This window comes from Primulina eburnea, chromosome 6 (assembly GCF_022965805.1).
Source record: "Primulina eburnea isolate SZY01 chromosome 6, ASM2296580v1, whole genome shotgun sequence".
Taxonomy (NCBI): domain Eukaryota; kingdom Viridiplantae; phylum Streptophyta; class Magnoliopsida; order Lamiales; family Gesneriaceae; genus Primulina; species Primulina eburnea.
This window is the reverse complement of record NC_133106.1, coordinates 31,002,857-31,021,961: the sequence shown is the minus strand read 5'-3', so window position 1 is coordinate 31,021,961 and position 19,105 is coordinate 31,002,857. Positions and strand designations below refer to the sequence as shown.

Genomic DNA, 19,105 nt, shown 5'->3' with positions numbered 1-19,105 from the left:
GACCATTTCATCTTAAAAATAATAATTATAAAATAATAAAAGATCATATTTTTTCCCTATATAACTCGAAGGTGAGTTTATGTCATACTAAGGATTTTGTTTTCTGTGTATTTATATAAGATGATTGGTCGACTATCACACTGTAAAATAAAAAATTATTGATGATTATTGATGAACTCCACATTTTTTGCTTTAAAGTTAGATAATCGACTCTTATACAAAACAAAATCCCAAGAATAGATAGGTCGATATAGCATAGACTCGCTCACGCAAGAACGACTCAACCACTCTACGATCTTAAGCCATATCGAGCTAGAAAAATCGCCCGAGAACTTTTTTAGAAAATTAATGGGGCAATTGCTTTGTCATACATCAACTATATAATTTTGAACACGACCCACTTTAATGATTCAAAAAATAATATAGCATATTTATCATGTTTGAAACTAGTAGCTACCAAGTTCCTAAGTATGAAGAAGTGTTTATGGTAAACAACGTGTGTTAATTTATTTTTTCTTTATTTTACGACTATCGATATGTGCTTAAAGAAATAAATTGATTCAATGAAATATTGTTCTCATAATCTTTGGTAAATAAATTATAATGAAAATAATTTTTATTCTATAAATTTGTACTAATTTAATTGGTAAAAATAGTAACTTTTTTTTTTTTGTGGTGATCCTCGAGTAATCATCTAATCAAAAGAACTGGAATTAGATATGGGCCTAGTTTACTGTCATGTTTCAGATATTTGGGCTTCGCCAGTTTAATTGGGCCTTCTATCCCTAATTTACCGACCCAATTATAATGGCATTATTTGATTGGACAAAGTTTGAATTGTATCTTGGGGGTGAAAATCCATCTTCACCCCAAATTAGATATCCATTTCTTAACTTATTTACTTATTATAGTTATATGAAATAAGTGAGATGTCATAGTACAATTTGAGAGGGACAATATTGAAAATAAGGTATAATGACAAATTTGAGAAAAATGTTGATGTGAGTTTTTAAATTTTATTAAATGCTTAATTTATGTTTAATACACTACTAATTGTTAGAAATTAGAGAGGGGACATATTGAAATTTGAGATGTTTAATATTGAAAATAAGTTGCAATGATAATTTTGAGAAAAAAATGGTGGTGTGAGAGTAATTTGAAAAAAAAAAAGAAAAAAATGTTATATAGGTGACATATTCTGTTAGGATTGGTTAGGGAGATTATCGTTGAGCTACGATAGTTCGGTTTTTGAAATATTGAACACTGATAAATTAAATCGAGTTTGGCGTTCAAACCAAGCGGAAAATACTCGAAATAATCATTGTTAGAAACCGGTTAAATATTTTGTAAAACATTTAAAATGTATACAAGTTGAATGAGAACAAATATTTCGGTTGAAGCATTTTATCAAACACTTGGTATGCAATATTTTGGTATTTAAAGAACACATAAAATGCTTCAAGAATACATATTTAAAACAATAGAAATGATAAGTAAATGCAATAAATAAATAGATGTGAATTTGTTTATGAATATTCGGAGACTTCAAATGCTCATACGTCACATCTTCTTCCCTTTGGGAAGGATCCACTAGAAGACTTTGATTTATACAATTCCTTGTACAAACACATTCAGCTAGGACTTACGCTTCTGCTTAACTGAACTCCTAGCACTCAAGATTGTATGCAACACCTCACAATCAGCATATTGTTTAATGTCCCATATGCAAAGACTACAAACACATTATTTTACGTCTTTGTGTAAAGACTCACTCAACTAATATTTGAAGTTCTACTTTCTTGTACATGTGTGAGTGATTGTGTGTGTGAGGAATGTATCATTTACAATGTATATTTCAAATGTATCCTCACACAAGGGCTTGTGCTATCAACTAGCTGATATCTTCATGCTAACTGCTCATGCTTTTAATCATTTTCAAAAGTTCTTGTTTGATATACAAGATGTTGTATTTATAGGCTCCAACAATGATATATACGTTAGATACAAGAATATGCCCGTTTGAAAAATTTCTGTACGTTTCTGAAATTGCAACGGTCAAATTCGCCTTGTTGAACTTTTTCTGAGCTTAAACTGGTCAACTCCGGTCAACTCAACTGATCGTTCAGTTCAACTGATCGTTCAGTTCAGTTGGTCAGCAACTCGTTCAGTTCAAATCAGTTGATCAGCTGCTGATTCAGTTCAGTTTCAGCTGGTATGCTGAAATCAGCTAAGCTGATTTCAGCTTGTACAGAACCAGTAGTTTCATCGTAATTTATCAGCATCTTAAGTTTCGATTCAGACTTTGATTTTTGAAGATGATTTGTAGATCACCGTCTTATCTTTCCAACGTATACTGAATCGCTTTATTCCAATAATTGAGCTGAGAGATATGATGAAAATATCGCAACTGCTCATACCCAACTGATTGCTATTTTCGTGCAATCAATTTGGTAATCCAGCAATCCGTTAGATCTTGATAATATCTGATTTTGCCCAACTGACGTGAATTACGACTTGTTCCAAATTGAGTTTTATGATCAATCAAGTTGACGGATTGTCATTTGAATCAACTAGTTGAGAGATATCATTAAGATACCGAAACTTACCAAAAATTCAGTTTGTGCAGAATTCATTTTCTGTTTGCTTCATGTGTTAATAACTTGATACTTGAGTAAATATGTTAGAAACACAATAACAAGCTTTGTTAGCATCAAAACTAATATTCCCCATGTTAACATTATAATATAAATACGAACATGGGATTCTGAAGTACCATTAAATTTCATCTAGGAGGTTAATTTTTTTTTTTTCTTTTTTTAGATTTTCAAAGAACTATATTCCCCATTTTAGTGAGAAGAATTGGTTTCGTATGAGAAATCTTTGGAAAATGTATTTGGAATAACACGTATTTTGGATGTATTTCAAATTCATCTTAATCACTATTATTTATTTAAATTAATAATACATTGAATTTGAAATTTCGTCAATATTCTGATGACTTATAGCTCGCCTAACACAAGATTCCAAATTTGAGATGCTTTCTAATGTCGATGCTCAATTGCAACAAATCTCTCTTCCAAATAAATAATTAAAATTTTCATTTTATCATAAAATTTGAAAGGTCATTTAATTTCTCTCTTTCTTTGTCGCATGTATCTTCGATAATATTTGATTAATTTAATTAACTATGACGTAAAAATTGAATCAACCGTAAGATAATGTAAAGATGTTAGAATCTCATCGTTTGTATCAAAAAGTATAATGATTATATGTTCATAATATGTGGAATTTTATAGCAATACTTGTCACGTCCCGATCTCGTGCATGTGATTACACAATTGATCCCTATAACAACTATTTCGTATTAATCACCACTTTACTAAAATGATTAACCTGAATTGCTATAAAAGTCCATTGTAGCCTATAATTTTACCATGTGGATAAAGGGGTATCACAATCATCACTTTTTCTGAACGCGACGTCCTCGTCGCGACTTAACCCTTCGATCCACCAGCGACAAGAATCTAGAAGTGGCTCCTATAGGTTCAAGAGATGGCTCTCGTCAGTGGCAGAGCCACCTGCAAGTATACCCGGGCTAAAGCCAGGGTTGACCCAGTTTTTTTTAAAAAATTAATATGTAAATTTTGTATAATTTTGGAATAATATGATATTAGTCAGGGTAGATCAATTTAAAATATTAAAAGATTCTAGAATTTAAAATTCTAGCCCGGGCAGAGCCATATTTCTGGCTCCGCCACTGGCTCCCGTCATATAGCACTTTTCTCAGCAGGTTCAAGAGGTGGCTGTCATACACGTAGCACTTTGCCCAACATAACACGTATTTCCCGGTGTAATATGCCGTTGAGCGGCTCTGATACCATTCTCTCATGTCCCGTGCCTTGGTCCACGCCTGCATGACTGCACAATGGACTCTTATAGCAACTACTTCGTATTCGTTCTCGTTTTACGAAAATGATTATTCCAAGTTGCTATATAAATCAATTGTAACCCATTATAAGCTCAATTTAAATATTTAATTTTTATCATGTGGGACAAGGGGTATCACATGATTCGTATATGATCCATATATATGATATACAATGATGAATATTCGATCAATATTATAGATGATGTAATGTGAAATGTAGTGAAATTTCCAAAAATGCTTTGTTTGTGGCATTAGGAATTCTATGGGATAGAATATTACTTGTGCACCACAAAAAGGAACGAAAGAACGGTGGGAAATGAAGGCATCCAAAGCTTTGATGGGTAATTTTTTTCAAAAGAAAATTTGGGAACAAATTCTTTTATGTCTTAAAATTTACAAATCACTCAATCTTTATGCAAAAGCTCACAATTATGCATCTAGATTGATGCCAACTCTATGAGGCTTTATATATAATTTATAATATGTGTATAATGTTTTTTATATTTAATATTGTACGTAATTTTTTTTATTTTTTTAATGAATAACATGTTTTTATTGTGATTAAAATATCATGCTCACCTGCACTATAAACTCCAGCACAACATTGATATCACATCAATATAAAAAATGACCAAAATTTTCAATAATACAAAGATAACGAACTAAAACAAAAATTTTAAAACATAAAATATCAAAATCGCAAAGAATCAAACATACATAACCAAAAAACAATTTTCTCCAAAAAAAATTTGTTACATTCAACGCACACGCATTAAATTGACATTTAGTTATTGATACTAAGATATTAGAGAAAATATCAAGATTTATTTATTGAGTAGGTGTGGACTAGTTATATATAATATGTAGTGCTTAAAGCTAGGGTTCTCAAATTTGTTAGATTTGAGATGCTCTTTAATGTGTTCTTTTTCTTATGGACAAAAGTTAAATCCAAATATAAATTATGTGAGCTGCTATGCTTAATATTTTGTAGGTACAATTTCTTTTCATTCAAATTCAAACCATATAGTATAAGGAAACAATTAATATTTTGTAGGTACAATTTCTTTTCATTCAAATTCAAACCATATAGTATAAAGAAACAATTATTTCCTACTCATTTGGGTACCACCCACTAATTACAAATCTTCATTAGGATTATCTTCCATTGTCCCACCTCCATTTTTTGACCACCTTTTTGGCTCCAACATCATAATTTCGGATTATTTTATGTCATACTTAGAGTATTTTTCTCTATATGATGTGATCAAATGTTTGTTCTTGTATCATCAGCATATATGTCAATTTTCATAAAAATATGAAAGACTCACATGATCTAATGATATATTAGAATATGTAAAAAAAAAACTTTCAATGTAGCATAGACGAACCCATAATTTGTGTATGCCAGATATTAAAAAGGGAAACTTTCTTAATTGATTGATGTTAAGTTCATTTTCTTGGTCCCATATATTATATCATTTCAAAAGCTTATAGTATCAATTATTTCTACAATCTATATTATTATATTTTATTATATATAATACAATAGCACCATACACTAATTATACGAAGTCATCGTGTAATTTTGGTTTTTTCTAAAATATAATCCATCTTATCAAACTAACTATATATTTTACTATATTATAATACTATTTTTCTTTATATTATATTTTATCTCATACCATTTTGATTTTAAAATTTATACTTTTATTTTAAATTAACAAATATAGACCTATTTGTGTCACCCACATATATCATATAGACTAGTATATCGGTGCACGCTTTGCATGGTTGTACGATATGTTTAACTTTATATAATACGATTATATAGAGTCATGATGTAATTTTAGAGTTTGCCTAAAACACCCACCATCTTATCAAACTAGCCGTGCCGTTTTATTGTATTTAATACGTTTTTTAAATTTATATTTTATTTTATCTCTGAGCATTTCAATATTTTATCTCCGACCATTTAAATTTAAAAAAAAATTATTTTTTTAAAAATCACTTGATTCTTTAAATTTTACGGAACACACGCAATAAATGTGCCATGTTTGGCTATGTTTTACCGACCACATGCGATACACACACATATATAAATCCATCTGTGTTAATTATCTTCATAAAACGAAGACGATTACAGAGTAGTTGCTACTTGCTATAAGAATTTTTTTAAAAATCACTTGATTCTTTAAATTTTACGGAACACACGCAATAAATGTGCCATGTTTGGCTATGTTTTACCGACCACATGCGATACACACACATATATAAATCCATTTGTGTTAATTATCTTCATAGAACGAAGACGATTACAGAGTAGTTGCTACTTGCTATAAGAGCGCATTTACACAGTCGTGTCGGTATGGGTTCGGGCCAGAGCCGTCGTCGCTCACATAATTTATATGAACTAATCAGTCGTTAAATAAATAAACAATCTTTAGCTCCATTAAACTGACTACCCTTGTCAATCTAATGGAGAAGGGTAATGGGCTTTTGGCGGAAGCAAAAGGCAATAAGAATTTGACAGAAAAGAAACCACTTTCTTTTTGTATGGTTCTCCTGCTAATGCTAAAGTGACGGGCCTACAATGGTAGGAATACGAACCAGTTTTAATGCTAGAAAATTCAATTAACAATTTCAATAGCTGCCTTTTTCTCAACTGAAATATCAAATTTCATTATAATTAAAATCTAATTTTTTCTCCAAAAATCTTTAGATATGATGTTGGGTACAATAATTGTCCCTGCTTAGTAGAGCGATCGAACCATGGTGCTTGAGCTGCTATGCGGTTTAAAAAGATTTGAGTTACACCATTACCACTAGCTATAGCTTTTGGTAAAGCGGTAAGCGCTCGGTCCTACAATTGATATCAGAGCCAAGGTCACGGGTTCGATTCTCATTGATTACAGGGAGTGCAATAATTGTCCTGCTTGGTAGAACAATCGAACCGTGGTGTTTGAGCTGCTGTGCAGTTTAAAAAGATTTGAGTTGCACCATTATCAGTAACTATAACTTTTAGTAAAACGGTAAACGCTCGGTCCTACATATGAAGTATCGGGCTGAGATTAACCCGTGTTTCATTTTTGTTTTCCCGTATCTGCCTTGAACCCAAAGCAATCAAACACGACTACACAATAAGCTTCTGCTATGCTACAAATATTCTGTCTAATCTCCTTTTATAAATATCATCTTTAAATGATACGGAACTGTTTCTTATTGGATGGAATTTTTTGTACTTGATGGTGTCATCCATTAGAAAAGAGAATGTTTTTTTTATTGACCATAGTAACATGATGTCGTAAAGTGTGCAGAATGTCATCTTTAAAATATAAATATAATATACAACATTAATTTTTAAATATAAATATTTATATTAAAGAGCATTTCAAATTTTATAATATTGATTCTTTAAAACAGTAACACCCAATAAATGGAGTATTGTAATCTGATTCTTGGACAAAATTAAATGTGTAATTCACATATTTTTATCTATAAGATGAGTTTGTCAGAAATTTTAATCAAATTTAGAGGGTTGAATAAAAATTCTGTCTCATGAATGTGGAAATGTCTTTTGGCTCTCCACATTCTTGAGTTAGTTGAAGAGTTTTGGCTATTCATATTCTTGAGTTAATAGGAAAATTAATTGAGTCAATTAATCTTCCATGACTCTTGGTGTGCATTTTGAGGCTTATAAATAGTATGTTCATTTTCTCACTTCAAACATATGAAAATTTTATCTCTTTCAAGCACTCTCTTGCATTTCATATTGTTATATTTCCATTTGACCTCCATTAAATATCGGTCATAAAATAAAGGTACGTTTTCAGTTCGTCGTAGTAGTGTCTCGTGCTAAGTCACTGCTGGTTGTTCCGTTTTATCCCGGGAAACATACGTCCGCTGAAAGCTCGGAGAACATACCGGAGATGGCGAATCTGTTTTAAGGAAACTGTACACGCTACAAGCCTCGGTTTGGTTTTGCTTTTTTTTTTTTTTACACCATAGGCATACTGTAAATATCACACTTGTTTTGATTATTGCTTTATCTCTACAAGTTCGTTTCTACGCAACTGTTGTTAGCATTTATTCTAACAGAGTTAACATGATTCATATATACAACAAAAAAATATTTTCAACAAAAAAATATTTTTCACTAGTCGGATCGAGTTGAAAAATATGTCTTACAAAATTAACACGTGAAACGATCTTGTATTAATTTTTATCTAAAATTAAATGTTATACATTACGTGCTCCAGCTTTACCTCCACCGATCATTTTTAATGAATAAATTTTTAAAAAACATAATTTGTGTTTTCCATCCTCGGAAAAAATAAAATAAAATCCATCGTGATCGAGCAAGCAAATGGTATTTTTAACAGGTAAAGCTCTACCTTTAGATTTACAGGATTCTCTTTGGAATAAATATTATATATTTCTATATGTTATATTATTTAATGAAATCATACAATAATATAGGTCGACTACTCGACTTGTTAATTATTAAATCAAATAATTTTAACTTGAAAACCACTTAATATAGTTCGGTCAGTTTTAATTCAATAATGAATCAAATATGATTTTGAGTTATGAGAGGAAAAAATAACTTGATGTAAAAGTTGTCTGTTATAATCGTATATGGAATAGCATAATTGAAGATGAAGCTTGTTTGTCTATGCTATAACAAGACGATGGATGATACTTTTTACCTCGTATATTTTTACGAGGAATTCAGATATCCATAACATATATGATTTGATGTTAGAAATATTTTTACACAAATAAATTGTAAGACTTGTATTTAATTTATACAAGTGCTCGTCTACGCACGTTGTGTGTGTATTATTAGGTATATAAACAAACTGAATCAAACTGAATATGATGAAATTTTGAAAGCTCGAATTTGGCTCAAATTAATTTTATTTAAGTTCGAGTTCAAGCTCGATTCGAAGTTCGAAAATTGTAATACACTTGAATTGTAATACACTTGGTTTGAATTTGATTCGAGTTTGGCTTCAAAGATTCGAATATTTTCGCGAACTATTGTTTGAAAATAAGTACTCGAAAAGCTAGATAGAAATATATTTATTTAATATATAATTATATTATATTAATAAAATAATAAGGTTCACGAGGTATCGAACAAAATAATTAGGACTTGAGTTCGGCTCGAAAAAAATATGAACATGTTCGAGTTCGACTCGAATTTGATAAGCTCGAATAAAAATAAATATTTTTTGAGCCAGCTCGCGAACCGCCTCGATTCATTTATACTCTATGTGCATACAATTAAAATATTTATCTAAACATTATAATTTTTGTTATTCATAAATTAATCAAATTTCCATATTTTATTTTTATCAGAATTGATATATTATCAAAAAAATTAAAAATATCGAAAAGTGTAATATTGAAGATTTATAAAGAAAGTCTATTTTAAGAAAATAAAAAGAAAGATACTCATATATGAAGTTATATACAAACATATAATTGTAATTTTAAATTAGACTTCGCCAAATCAATTAGATGTCAGTTAGCATAGTTTAATTAAATATTAAGATATTTAAACATGAATTTCTATTTTGTTAATTAAATTCTATATTTGATGTTTCAAACTATCCTACACATTGCTCAAACAAGCTTCGTTTGCAAAAATCATTAAAAAGTAAATGCACTAAATACCATGCAAGAAGAAAATAAAATAGTCACAGACAAAACATTCGACTCATCTATTTTTTAGAAAAAAAAATAGACAATAAATTGTATCATAAGAACTTTTAATGATTAAAACATATATCAATAAATTTTTTTAAATTTAAAAATAGATGAATCAAATATTTTGTTTGTAATTTATTTTATTTTGTTTATGTATGATGTTTAGTGCATTTAATTTTTAATATTTTTTGCAAACGAGTCTTGTTTAAACAAAGTATAACATGGTTTGAAATATCAGATGTAGTTAAAGATTTCGTCCCGACAAACACACAAAATGTCTAGATAACGACATATGTAAATGAAACTTGGGAAAATCCAAAGCCAATCCCAATACGCATGTTATTCTTATCTTTTCTTATTTTGTGTGTAATATACATATTTTACGGAACTGTTTAGTTTCTTAGTTTAAAACTGTAAGGCCCGAGATTTTGATTCTGTTAATATGAGAATATGGATGATGAATCGATATGATTATAGACATGCTATTACGACACCAGATTGGCCAAAGCATATAAAGGGTGCAATTTTTAGACAGAACTATTGGCGCCCGAGCGGTAGAAAATAACCGCCCGAGCGCCAATGTTCAACAGAAGCATATTTTGGGCAGAGAATGCGGCGCCCGAGCGGTAGTTTATGACCGCCCGAGTGCCAATGCATGATAAGTCTCAAAATCGGGCAGAACCTGCCGCGCCTGAGCGGTACTTTCTTACCGTCCGAGCGCCGTTTGAAAAATGTGGAAAATCAGCCACGTAGCTTGACATGCAAGTTGGATATATATATATATATATATATATATATATATATATATATATATATATATATATATATATATATATATACACACACACACACACACGTATCAATTCATATATTTCTTCAGAGTTAAGGAGAGGAATCGAGAAAAGCTACGAGGGAAGCTTCAGAAATCCTTACGTCTTTATATTTCGAACCGTCCGTTAGATTTTAAATCCGACTTTAGTACTGTGTTCTTATCGACGCAGGCTACAACTGGACGTAAGTTTTGTTACGTTTAGACATTATTTGAATTTATGAGATTGTCAGAATTGAATACGAATCAGATATGATGTTTCTGATACAATAGACATTGTATATTTGAAGTCAAATTGAAGAACAGACTGTCTCTATAATTGTTATGATTTTCGGAATCGATTTGACTGAGATGCGATATCAGATTTGTATTGTGACTAAGGTTATGAATTGTACTGATATTGATCACGAGTTCTGGTATTATGTCTGTGATGTTGAGACTGACGGGGTTATCGAGATTGTATTATTATGTCGTCGAAACATCCGTAAATTGATATTGATCAGATCCAGTAGTGATTTCGATTATATCGTGATATCGTCGATATGGATTAGATTGTGTCTTGATTCGATATTAATTAGATTATTTTTTGATTTGAGTATTGATCAGAACAGGTTCTGAATTGAGTGATATATTGATATTGTGTCTTTTCGGTATTGTTATTACCAGATTGAGAATGGACAGGATTGGATTCAGGACTTCGTCTTCTTCGGAGCGGGAAGATAAAGGTATAAGTCAATGTGGTATTGGGAGATCGACTTGAGTCGGTTTAGACTTGAGTTTCCCTAAATCACATACTTTACTTTATTGTATTGATATTGCATTGATTTGATTGATGTACTTGTTCTCTTAATTTATAGATAGCAGGTATTAGAAGAGTAATCTTATGACAGAATTGCCTAATAGTGGTGGGATCGCCACGGGCATATTGCACGATGTCATAAGATAGTGTATTGACAATAGTACCATAGTCTGTCACCGGATATTTGGCTATCGATGTGGATAGATTGTAGCTTCTTCTATTACTGGTGATCGGTACCGTATCGATGTGGATAGAATTATAACTTCTTCTATTATTGATGATCGATGTCATATCGATGTGGATAGAATCAGAGTTTTCTTCTATTACTGGTGGTCGATACTATACCGATGTGGATAGAATCAGAGCTTCTTCTATTACTGGTGATCGATGCCATATCAACGTGGATAGAATTGGAGTCTTTTCTATTACTGTTGGTTGATATGGAATGCCAATGTCTGGAAACCGGGATCCCTAGGCTAGGATTGTGTCTAGTCTGAGTCGTGGAGTCACGAGCTTTGTCGACAAATTGATATTGATTATATTTCAGCTTTTGATATATATTGCTGTTATCTGTCCATGCTTTTATGTTTATCATATGATTGCATGTTTCATTGATTTATACTGGGATTTATTCTCACCGGAGTTACCCGGCTATTGTCTTGTCTGTATGTGTACATGACAACAGGTGAGACAGGTTCAGGGTCAAGAAGAGAACGAGGCTGGACTAGATAGCGTGGAGATCCGGGCTTCGAAGCAACTTAGATTCAGCACGGATATGTAGTTGAACCTAGTTGAATTCTTGTAGATAACACATGATTGTTTGTTTATGTTTAATATGTAATTTGAAGTAAATAAATTACGTTTCCGCTTTGTATTTTAAAAAAAAAATTAGACCATGTTTATTATAATTGATTAATTAGTCTCAATGATGATTAAGAACATGATTAGCGTCCGGGTCACCACAAAAACATTATCAGACGAATTTTGAACTTGGTACAAGAATTATAATCATGTTTTTAGTCTTTTAAATACATATTTGTTCACATTTACTAGCAAACTATATTTTAAACATATATTAATCCACTATTATATTCTTCCATATGTCGGATCCCAACCACTTTGTTGGAAAAGAAAGATTATAAAATTCTGAGAAAGATATATATTCATATATATATAAAATTCTGAGAAAGATATATATATATATATATATATATATATATATATATATATATATATATATATATATATATATATATATATATATATATATATATTAGTATTTAAGTTCATAGTGCTTCACAGTTAGCAAAAAGATCCCTTTCCATTTTTAAATTGTATGATATGGAAAAATAAAAAAGCTAAAAGAGGCAGTGACACAACCCTCTAAACACCAGCATGATTGAAGGAATTTTCCTTTTTTTCCCCATCACCTTTTGAATATATCAAGATTGGGCAATTTTTAAAATCTTGCTTTAAATATATTCTTTTCTTCTGCTTTGGTAGACTAGTGGCGCCATGTTTACCCCTCACTTTTACCACAAAAACTTGTGTATTTCCCTACTTTAGCCTGTTCAGTACTTCTTGTATATGACTAAATGCATCAGATCAAATTGCATTGTTCTCATGTGATATGCATGAGTTTTTAGAAGAAGATTAGTTGAAACAAGAAATACCAACTTCCACTAGCTTATTATCATTAAGCTAAAACCACTTGGTTTGCTGGTTTTTTGAACATCTAATCATTCGATGGAGATAATAAGGGGAATGATTGCTTTGTTGAGTATGGTTTTGCTCAGTTTCTTGTCTTGTGCCGCTGCTTTGCTTACTCCCAATGGCGTGAATTTTGAAGGTAAAGTAGTGTTAATTTTCTCTTTTGAACTGAGAAGTCGTGTCGTTGAATTCGAAATTCATGAAGATTATTTCATCCACGTTTAGTACTATGCTAGTTAGTTTCTAATCAGGTTGAAGTGCGTGTGGTGTAAAATACTAGATTCGACTATTAGATATGGACAATATGTTTAGACATTTATATCTATAAGTTTTGGATTTTTTGATGTTAATACTTATGTTATTCTTCAAGAAATATAACTGAGATGTTACAGTAGAACTTGACAGTATATTTAAAAAATGATTCCCTCCCAAAACATTTTACAGTGCAAGCTTTGATGGATATCAAGAAATCATTGATTGATCCTCATGGTGTTCTAAATTTTGATGAGAATGCTGTTGATCCCTGTGGCTGGACTATAGTTGGATGTTCACATGAAAGTCTAGTCATTTCTCTGTAAGCCCGATTGAATTTTTTCACATAACTTTCCACGAAAATCACGAAAAACATTCATATTTCCGCATGCCTTTTTCCCGAAACATTTGGAATGCTGATTTGTCAGATCAATCCCGAGTCAAAATTTATCCGGCACCATTTCGCGCAGTATTGGAAATTTGACACACCTTACCAAGGTGTAAGTACCCCGAAACTGGTATACTCTGACTTTGGATAGACTCAGAAAGATTGGTTCTAGTTTATATTAAGTGCAGCTGGTTTTATTCAACTTGCTTTCGCAGGTTGTTGCAGGATAATAATATATCAGGGCCAATCCCTCTTGAACTAGGAAAGCTACCAAAACTTCAAGAACTTGATCTTTCGGATAACTTGCTCACTGGAGAAATTCCATCTTCATTATCTCAACTGAAAAAACTTCAATATCTGTAAGGACTAAAAATCCCTGTAAGATGAAAAACATGTGCCTTTTCGAAATCATTTACTGTTATAAATTTATAATGTTGAGTACATAATCAAATATACACCCCTTAATGCCGGCTCTGGATAGTGAGAGAGCTCGATATAGTCGTTTACATGCATACATATATATGCTTAGGGGCTATGGACTAATTCGTCCCGGTTAATTTATTCTTTTGAAAACAGGAGATTGAACAATAATAATCTCAGTGGAGCTATTCCTTTAGCTTTGGGGAACTTGACACAGCTGACATTTTTGTAAATTTTCTCTCTTTTTAATATGGTTAATTTATATAAGGCCTAAAGATTCTCCATCTTACAATCTTACACTAATTCAAATCATAATTCAGGGACTTGTCATTCAATAATTTGAGTGGTCCAGTGCCAAAACTTCTTGCTAAAACATTCAAGTAAGTTTCCCAAATTTGGTAAACTTTAGTTTCACTTCCTCAGTGCCTCTTTATATTTATCAGCTACTACTAAGAGTGTAGGCCTCCTTCATATAATTTTCTTTTTCAAAATTATTAATTTTTCAGAACAATAGAAGTTTCCAAATCATGAATAAAATTATGGTACCCCATTTAATCCTCTGGTCGATTTACATGTTTTGATGTGGGTTTTCACAGTGTTTTAGGAAATCCGACGATATGCGCAACAGGCAAAGAGCCGGAATGCAATGGAACTGCACCAATGTCTCCGTCTTTCTTGATAAATTCACAAAGTAAGAATCCAGAGCTACCTATGTCTACAATTTTTTAGAACTGTAACTTGTATATTTTCTCATTTTCACCTATAAAGGCAAGAAAACAATTTGGTATTGTTTAAAATTCATTCAAGTGCAAGTAATTTTGGTCAAATAGACGTACTCATAATTTATAAAATCTTATTCTCGATGCTTGTTTAGAGTTATACTGAATCTTAGATGTTGGTTCGCCACAAATAATAGTAATGAAGCCTTTGATCCTATTTGACTCTGGTCCATTAAAGATTTTCTGCATGTCCATATTAAATCACGTGAAATAAATGTCACACATTATGTTTCATCTTAAAGATCCTCAGCCATCGGGAAGGCCAAATAATCACAGACTCGCCTTAGCATTCGGGACGAGCCTCGGATGCATCTGCCTACTGGTTCTTGGATTTGGATTCCTGCTCTGGTGGAGACATAAGCACAACAAGCAGATATTTTTCGACGTTAATGGTGAATATGACATAACCATTCACAGATCAAAACAACTAGCAACTAATCAATTTGTTATCCTGAACACGCTATGATTCTTTGTATTTCAGAACACCACCACAAAGAAGTGTGCCTAGGAAACTTGCGAAGATTTCAGTTCAGAGAACTTCAGATTGCCACTCATAATTTTTGCAATAAGAACATTATTGGAAAAGGTGGTTTCGGAAATGTATACAAAGGTTACCTTCACGATGGAACGGTTGTGGCAGTAAAAAGACTCAAAGATGCGAATAACATCGGTGGGGAGATCCAATTCCAGACAGAGGTCGAGATGATCAGTCTAGCTGTTCATAGAAACCTCCTTCGACTTTATGGATTCTGCATCACTTCAACCGAAAGACTTCTGGTTTATCCCTTCATGTCCAATGGAAGCGTTGCTTTGCGTCTCAAAGGTAAAGATTTGTCAAATCCTGCCCTAAAATAATTGTTAGAATGATCAATATAGTGTATTAATAACCATTTACCAATTAATCTTGTAGCTAAACCATCTTTGGATTGGGGTACTCGGAAAAGAATAGCATTAGGAGCAGCTAGAGGTTTGCTATACCTGCACGAGCAATGTGATCCGAAGATAATTCACAGAGATGTGAAGGCAGCTAATATCCTGCTTGATGATTACTGTGAGGCAGTGGTTGGTGATTTTGGATTGGCAAAGCTTCTTGATCATCGGGATTCACATGTCACAACAGCAGTTCGTGGCACAGTTGGGCACATAGCTCCTGAGTATCTATCGACAGGTCAATCTTCAGAAAAGACGGATGTTTTCGGGTTTGGGATTCTGCTGCTGGAGCTGATAACTGGTCAAAGGGCTCTGGAATTTGGCAAGGCAGCTAATCAGAAAGGAGCCATGCTTGATTGGGTAAGCACAAAGAAGCATTCATATTTTTTCATGCAGTAAACAACCGTTGATGCACATGTCATCTAAAAGTTTAACATTTTCCCTCTTTATATTTTGCTTCGATATTGTGCGTAGACACGTTTCTTGCTACTAAATCTTCCCCAACTAAAAATCACTCATGCAATGCAACGATTATGAGCAGGTGAAGAAGATTCATCAAGAAAAGAAACTTGACATGCTAGTAGATAAAGACCTTAAAAACAACTATGATCGAATAGAGCTAGAAGAAATGGTGCAAGTAGCTTTATTATGTACACAATACCTTCCGAGCCATCGACCGAAAATGTCTGAAGTGGTGCGGATGCTGGAGGGAGACGGGCTTGCAGAAAAATGGGAAGCTTCTCAAAAAGCCGAGGCGACAAGATGCAAAGCCAACGAATTCTCCTCCTCTGAAAGATACTCTGATCTTACTGATGACTCTTCATTGCTTGTCCAAGCTATGGAGCTCTCAGGTCCAAGATGACAATACAATTGCAAAAGAATATGGATAGATCATATATTTACAGATAATGGCCAGATTTCTGTGAAATAATGTGTATTATATAGGTCACTATGTGAAACACTTGATTGCAATATAGCCCTGCTTGTATATGATAAGCTTTCAGAAACTGACATCAGGCATGTATATTTTTTTGTTTCTAGATTTTATGATATTATTTGAGTGAACATTTTTAGGGGTTATCACGGTTGATCTGGTTTTATCTTAGTTTGCCACTTTTTATAATTGGTCTAGTTAATACAAAATAAAACTGAAAGCAGATAAAAGACATGAGCAATTTTAAAGTAGTTCGGTCAACAGACTAAGGTCTATAGGCCACAACCAGACTTCAAGCAAATCTACTAAACCTCAAAAAGTTACAATCATACAAGGACTTAAACAAACTAAAAGACTCCCTATTTTATCATTGCGTCTTTATGATAAATACGTTCAGTGGACCTCACTTGACGAACACCATTCGTCCTCAACTCCATTTCAATCTAACTCCCTTTGATACTACATATTGTTCATTCTCGGGAACTTCACCTTCACATAAGAGGTGGGTATCTGGGAAACACTCTGCAAGTGGAGATCGATCGAACAAAACAAATAACAAATACACATACGTATACATGAAAATTTCACAAGTGTCATGTCGTGGTAGCATGTCGCAACAAAGTTCAGGACGTAGTATGACATATTTCAAAACATAGCATAAAATGTATAATAAACAGAACACAATAATCATATAGCACTAAAATTCATCTAATTTTTCCACGAAAACCGATCTGTTTGTCCCCTATATATTACTTCTCTAAAGGGTGATACTATATAACATTAATAATCTCATCGTGTCAGGATCATATATCAGTTATAATCCCACTGCGTCAAGTTCATACAACAGTTACAAGCACACCGTGTCAGGTTCATAATCGATCGTTTATGAGCCAAGTTGAACTCACATTACCGGACCGAAGTCACGTTGTTCAAATGAATCATATACCAAGTTTTAAACATGTTGTTCATTGGATTCACATTTCCCAGCAAAAGCTGCATTGTCCATTGGACTATCAATCCGGTATATAGACCGTTGTCCAGGCTCAATTCATTTAGTCATTCCATTAGTAATAGTCAATCGATAATCAACCAAAAACCAATAAACACAGAAATTCAAATATGCAGTACAATATGACCAATATATTGTGACATGCACAACATAATGTAATATATGAATAAATAATTAGTTTATAAACTTAACCGTAAATTCCAAATGTCAAACTGTATTATTGAAGAAACTTGTAGAGAAAACCTCACGGTAGAGAAAACCCCACCTCGATAGCTTACTTTTTCATCTTAGTTTCAATTCCAAGCCAATATAATTTGAATGATTTTACAATGTTTAGGATATGTAGTAGGTGTTCAAACATTTTAAAAAATAATTTTTGTATAAAACTTGTACCGGATAGTTTCGGTTAACACTTTAAAAATTCAAAACAATTACAGTACACATCCAAAAATCCTCAAACTTTCCAGAAATGTCTAAACATATGCAAAATTGCTCTGAAGTCGAAAATTTCATGAAACACGTCAGCATGTGTACCACACACGTCATCTTGCCAGTTCGTGGCTGAGCTATGTCTGCCACACGTGGCCGGAATTTTTACAGAAGATGTATTTTGTAATTTTCTAAAACTTTTATGTGGAAATAACTTTCAAAATTCGGAACGGATCAATATCAAATTTTGCAAAAACTAGAATGGTGATCAAGTTCACTTTCGATAAACAAAGACTATATTTCCGACGTCTGTAAGAACAATTGGCCGACACATTGTAAACTAGAAAATCTTTTGAACATTTTTATTTTAAAACCGAAGTGAAAATAGTTAAAGAAGGAGTAATATAAGATAAAAATAGATACCTTAATCACAAGTATGTTCTTCTTGAATCTTAATTTTATGGGAAAAATTGGTTAATAATTTTGATATACTGTTAAATGTCTCACATCGGTTAGATAATTAACCCTTGAGTGGTATATATGGAATTGAACAATCCTCCCCCCTTGAGCTAGCTTTTGGGGTTGAGTTAGGTCCAAGTTCCAATCTTAACATGGTATCAGAGCCCGGGTTTCACCGTTATGTGTTGGACTGCCTATAATTAGGCCACCCGTTCTGCCCACAATTGGGTCATTTGTAAACTCCACGCTCCAGATGTTCATTCCTGGGCGTGAGAGGGGTGTGTTAAATGTCCCACATCGGTTAGATAATTAACCTTTGAGTGGTATATATGGAATTGGACAATCCTCCCCCCTTGAGCTAGCTTTTGGGGTGGAGTTAGGTCCAAGTTCCAATCTTAACATGATATCAGAGCCCGGGTTTCACCGTTATGTGTTGGACTGCCTATAATTAAGCCACCCGTTCTGCCCATAATTGGGTCATTTTCCAAACTCCACGCTCCAGATGTTCATTCCTGGGCGTGAGAGGG

General features: G+C 32.6%; 1 protein-coding gene across 2 annotated transcripts; it reads left to right on the top strand.

The window, feature by feature from the left end:
* The first annotated feature begins 12,771 nt into the window (after positions 1 to 12,771).
* LOC140834225 (protein NSP-INTERACTING KINASE 2-like) lies at positions 12,772 to 16,827 on the top strand. 2 transcript variants are annotated; one of them, XM_073198966.1, is made up of 11 exons: positions 12,772 to 13,117; positions 13,423 to 13,552; positions 13,659 to 13,730; positions 13,834 to 13,977; positions 14,195 to 14,266; positions 14,359 to 14,418; positions 14,635 to 14,729; positions 15,060 to 15,209; positions 15,299 to 15,640; positions 15,728 to 16,107; positions 16,289 to 16,827. In XM_073198966.1, exons 1-11 carry the CDS (start codon positions 13,015 to 13,017, stop codon positions 16,607 to 16,609), a joined length of 1,869 nt encoding a protein of 622 aa, XP_073055067.1. In that variant the 5' UTR covers positions 12,772 to 13,014; the 3' UTR covers positions 16,610 to 16,827. The 2 variants fall into 2 exon arrangements, with proteins under 2 accessions (XP_073055067.1, XP_073055068.1); XM_073198967.1 differs by lacking the exons at positions 14,195 to 14,266; positions 14,359 to 14,418.
* Positions 16,828 to 19,105: the final 2,278 nt, after the last annotated feature.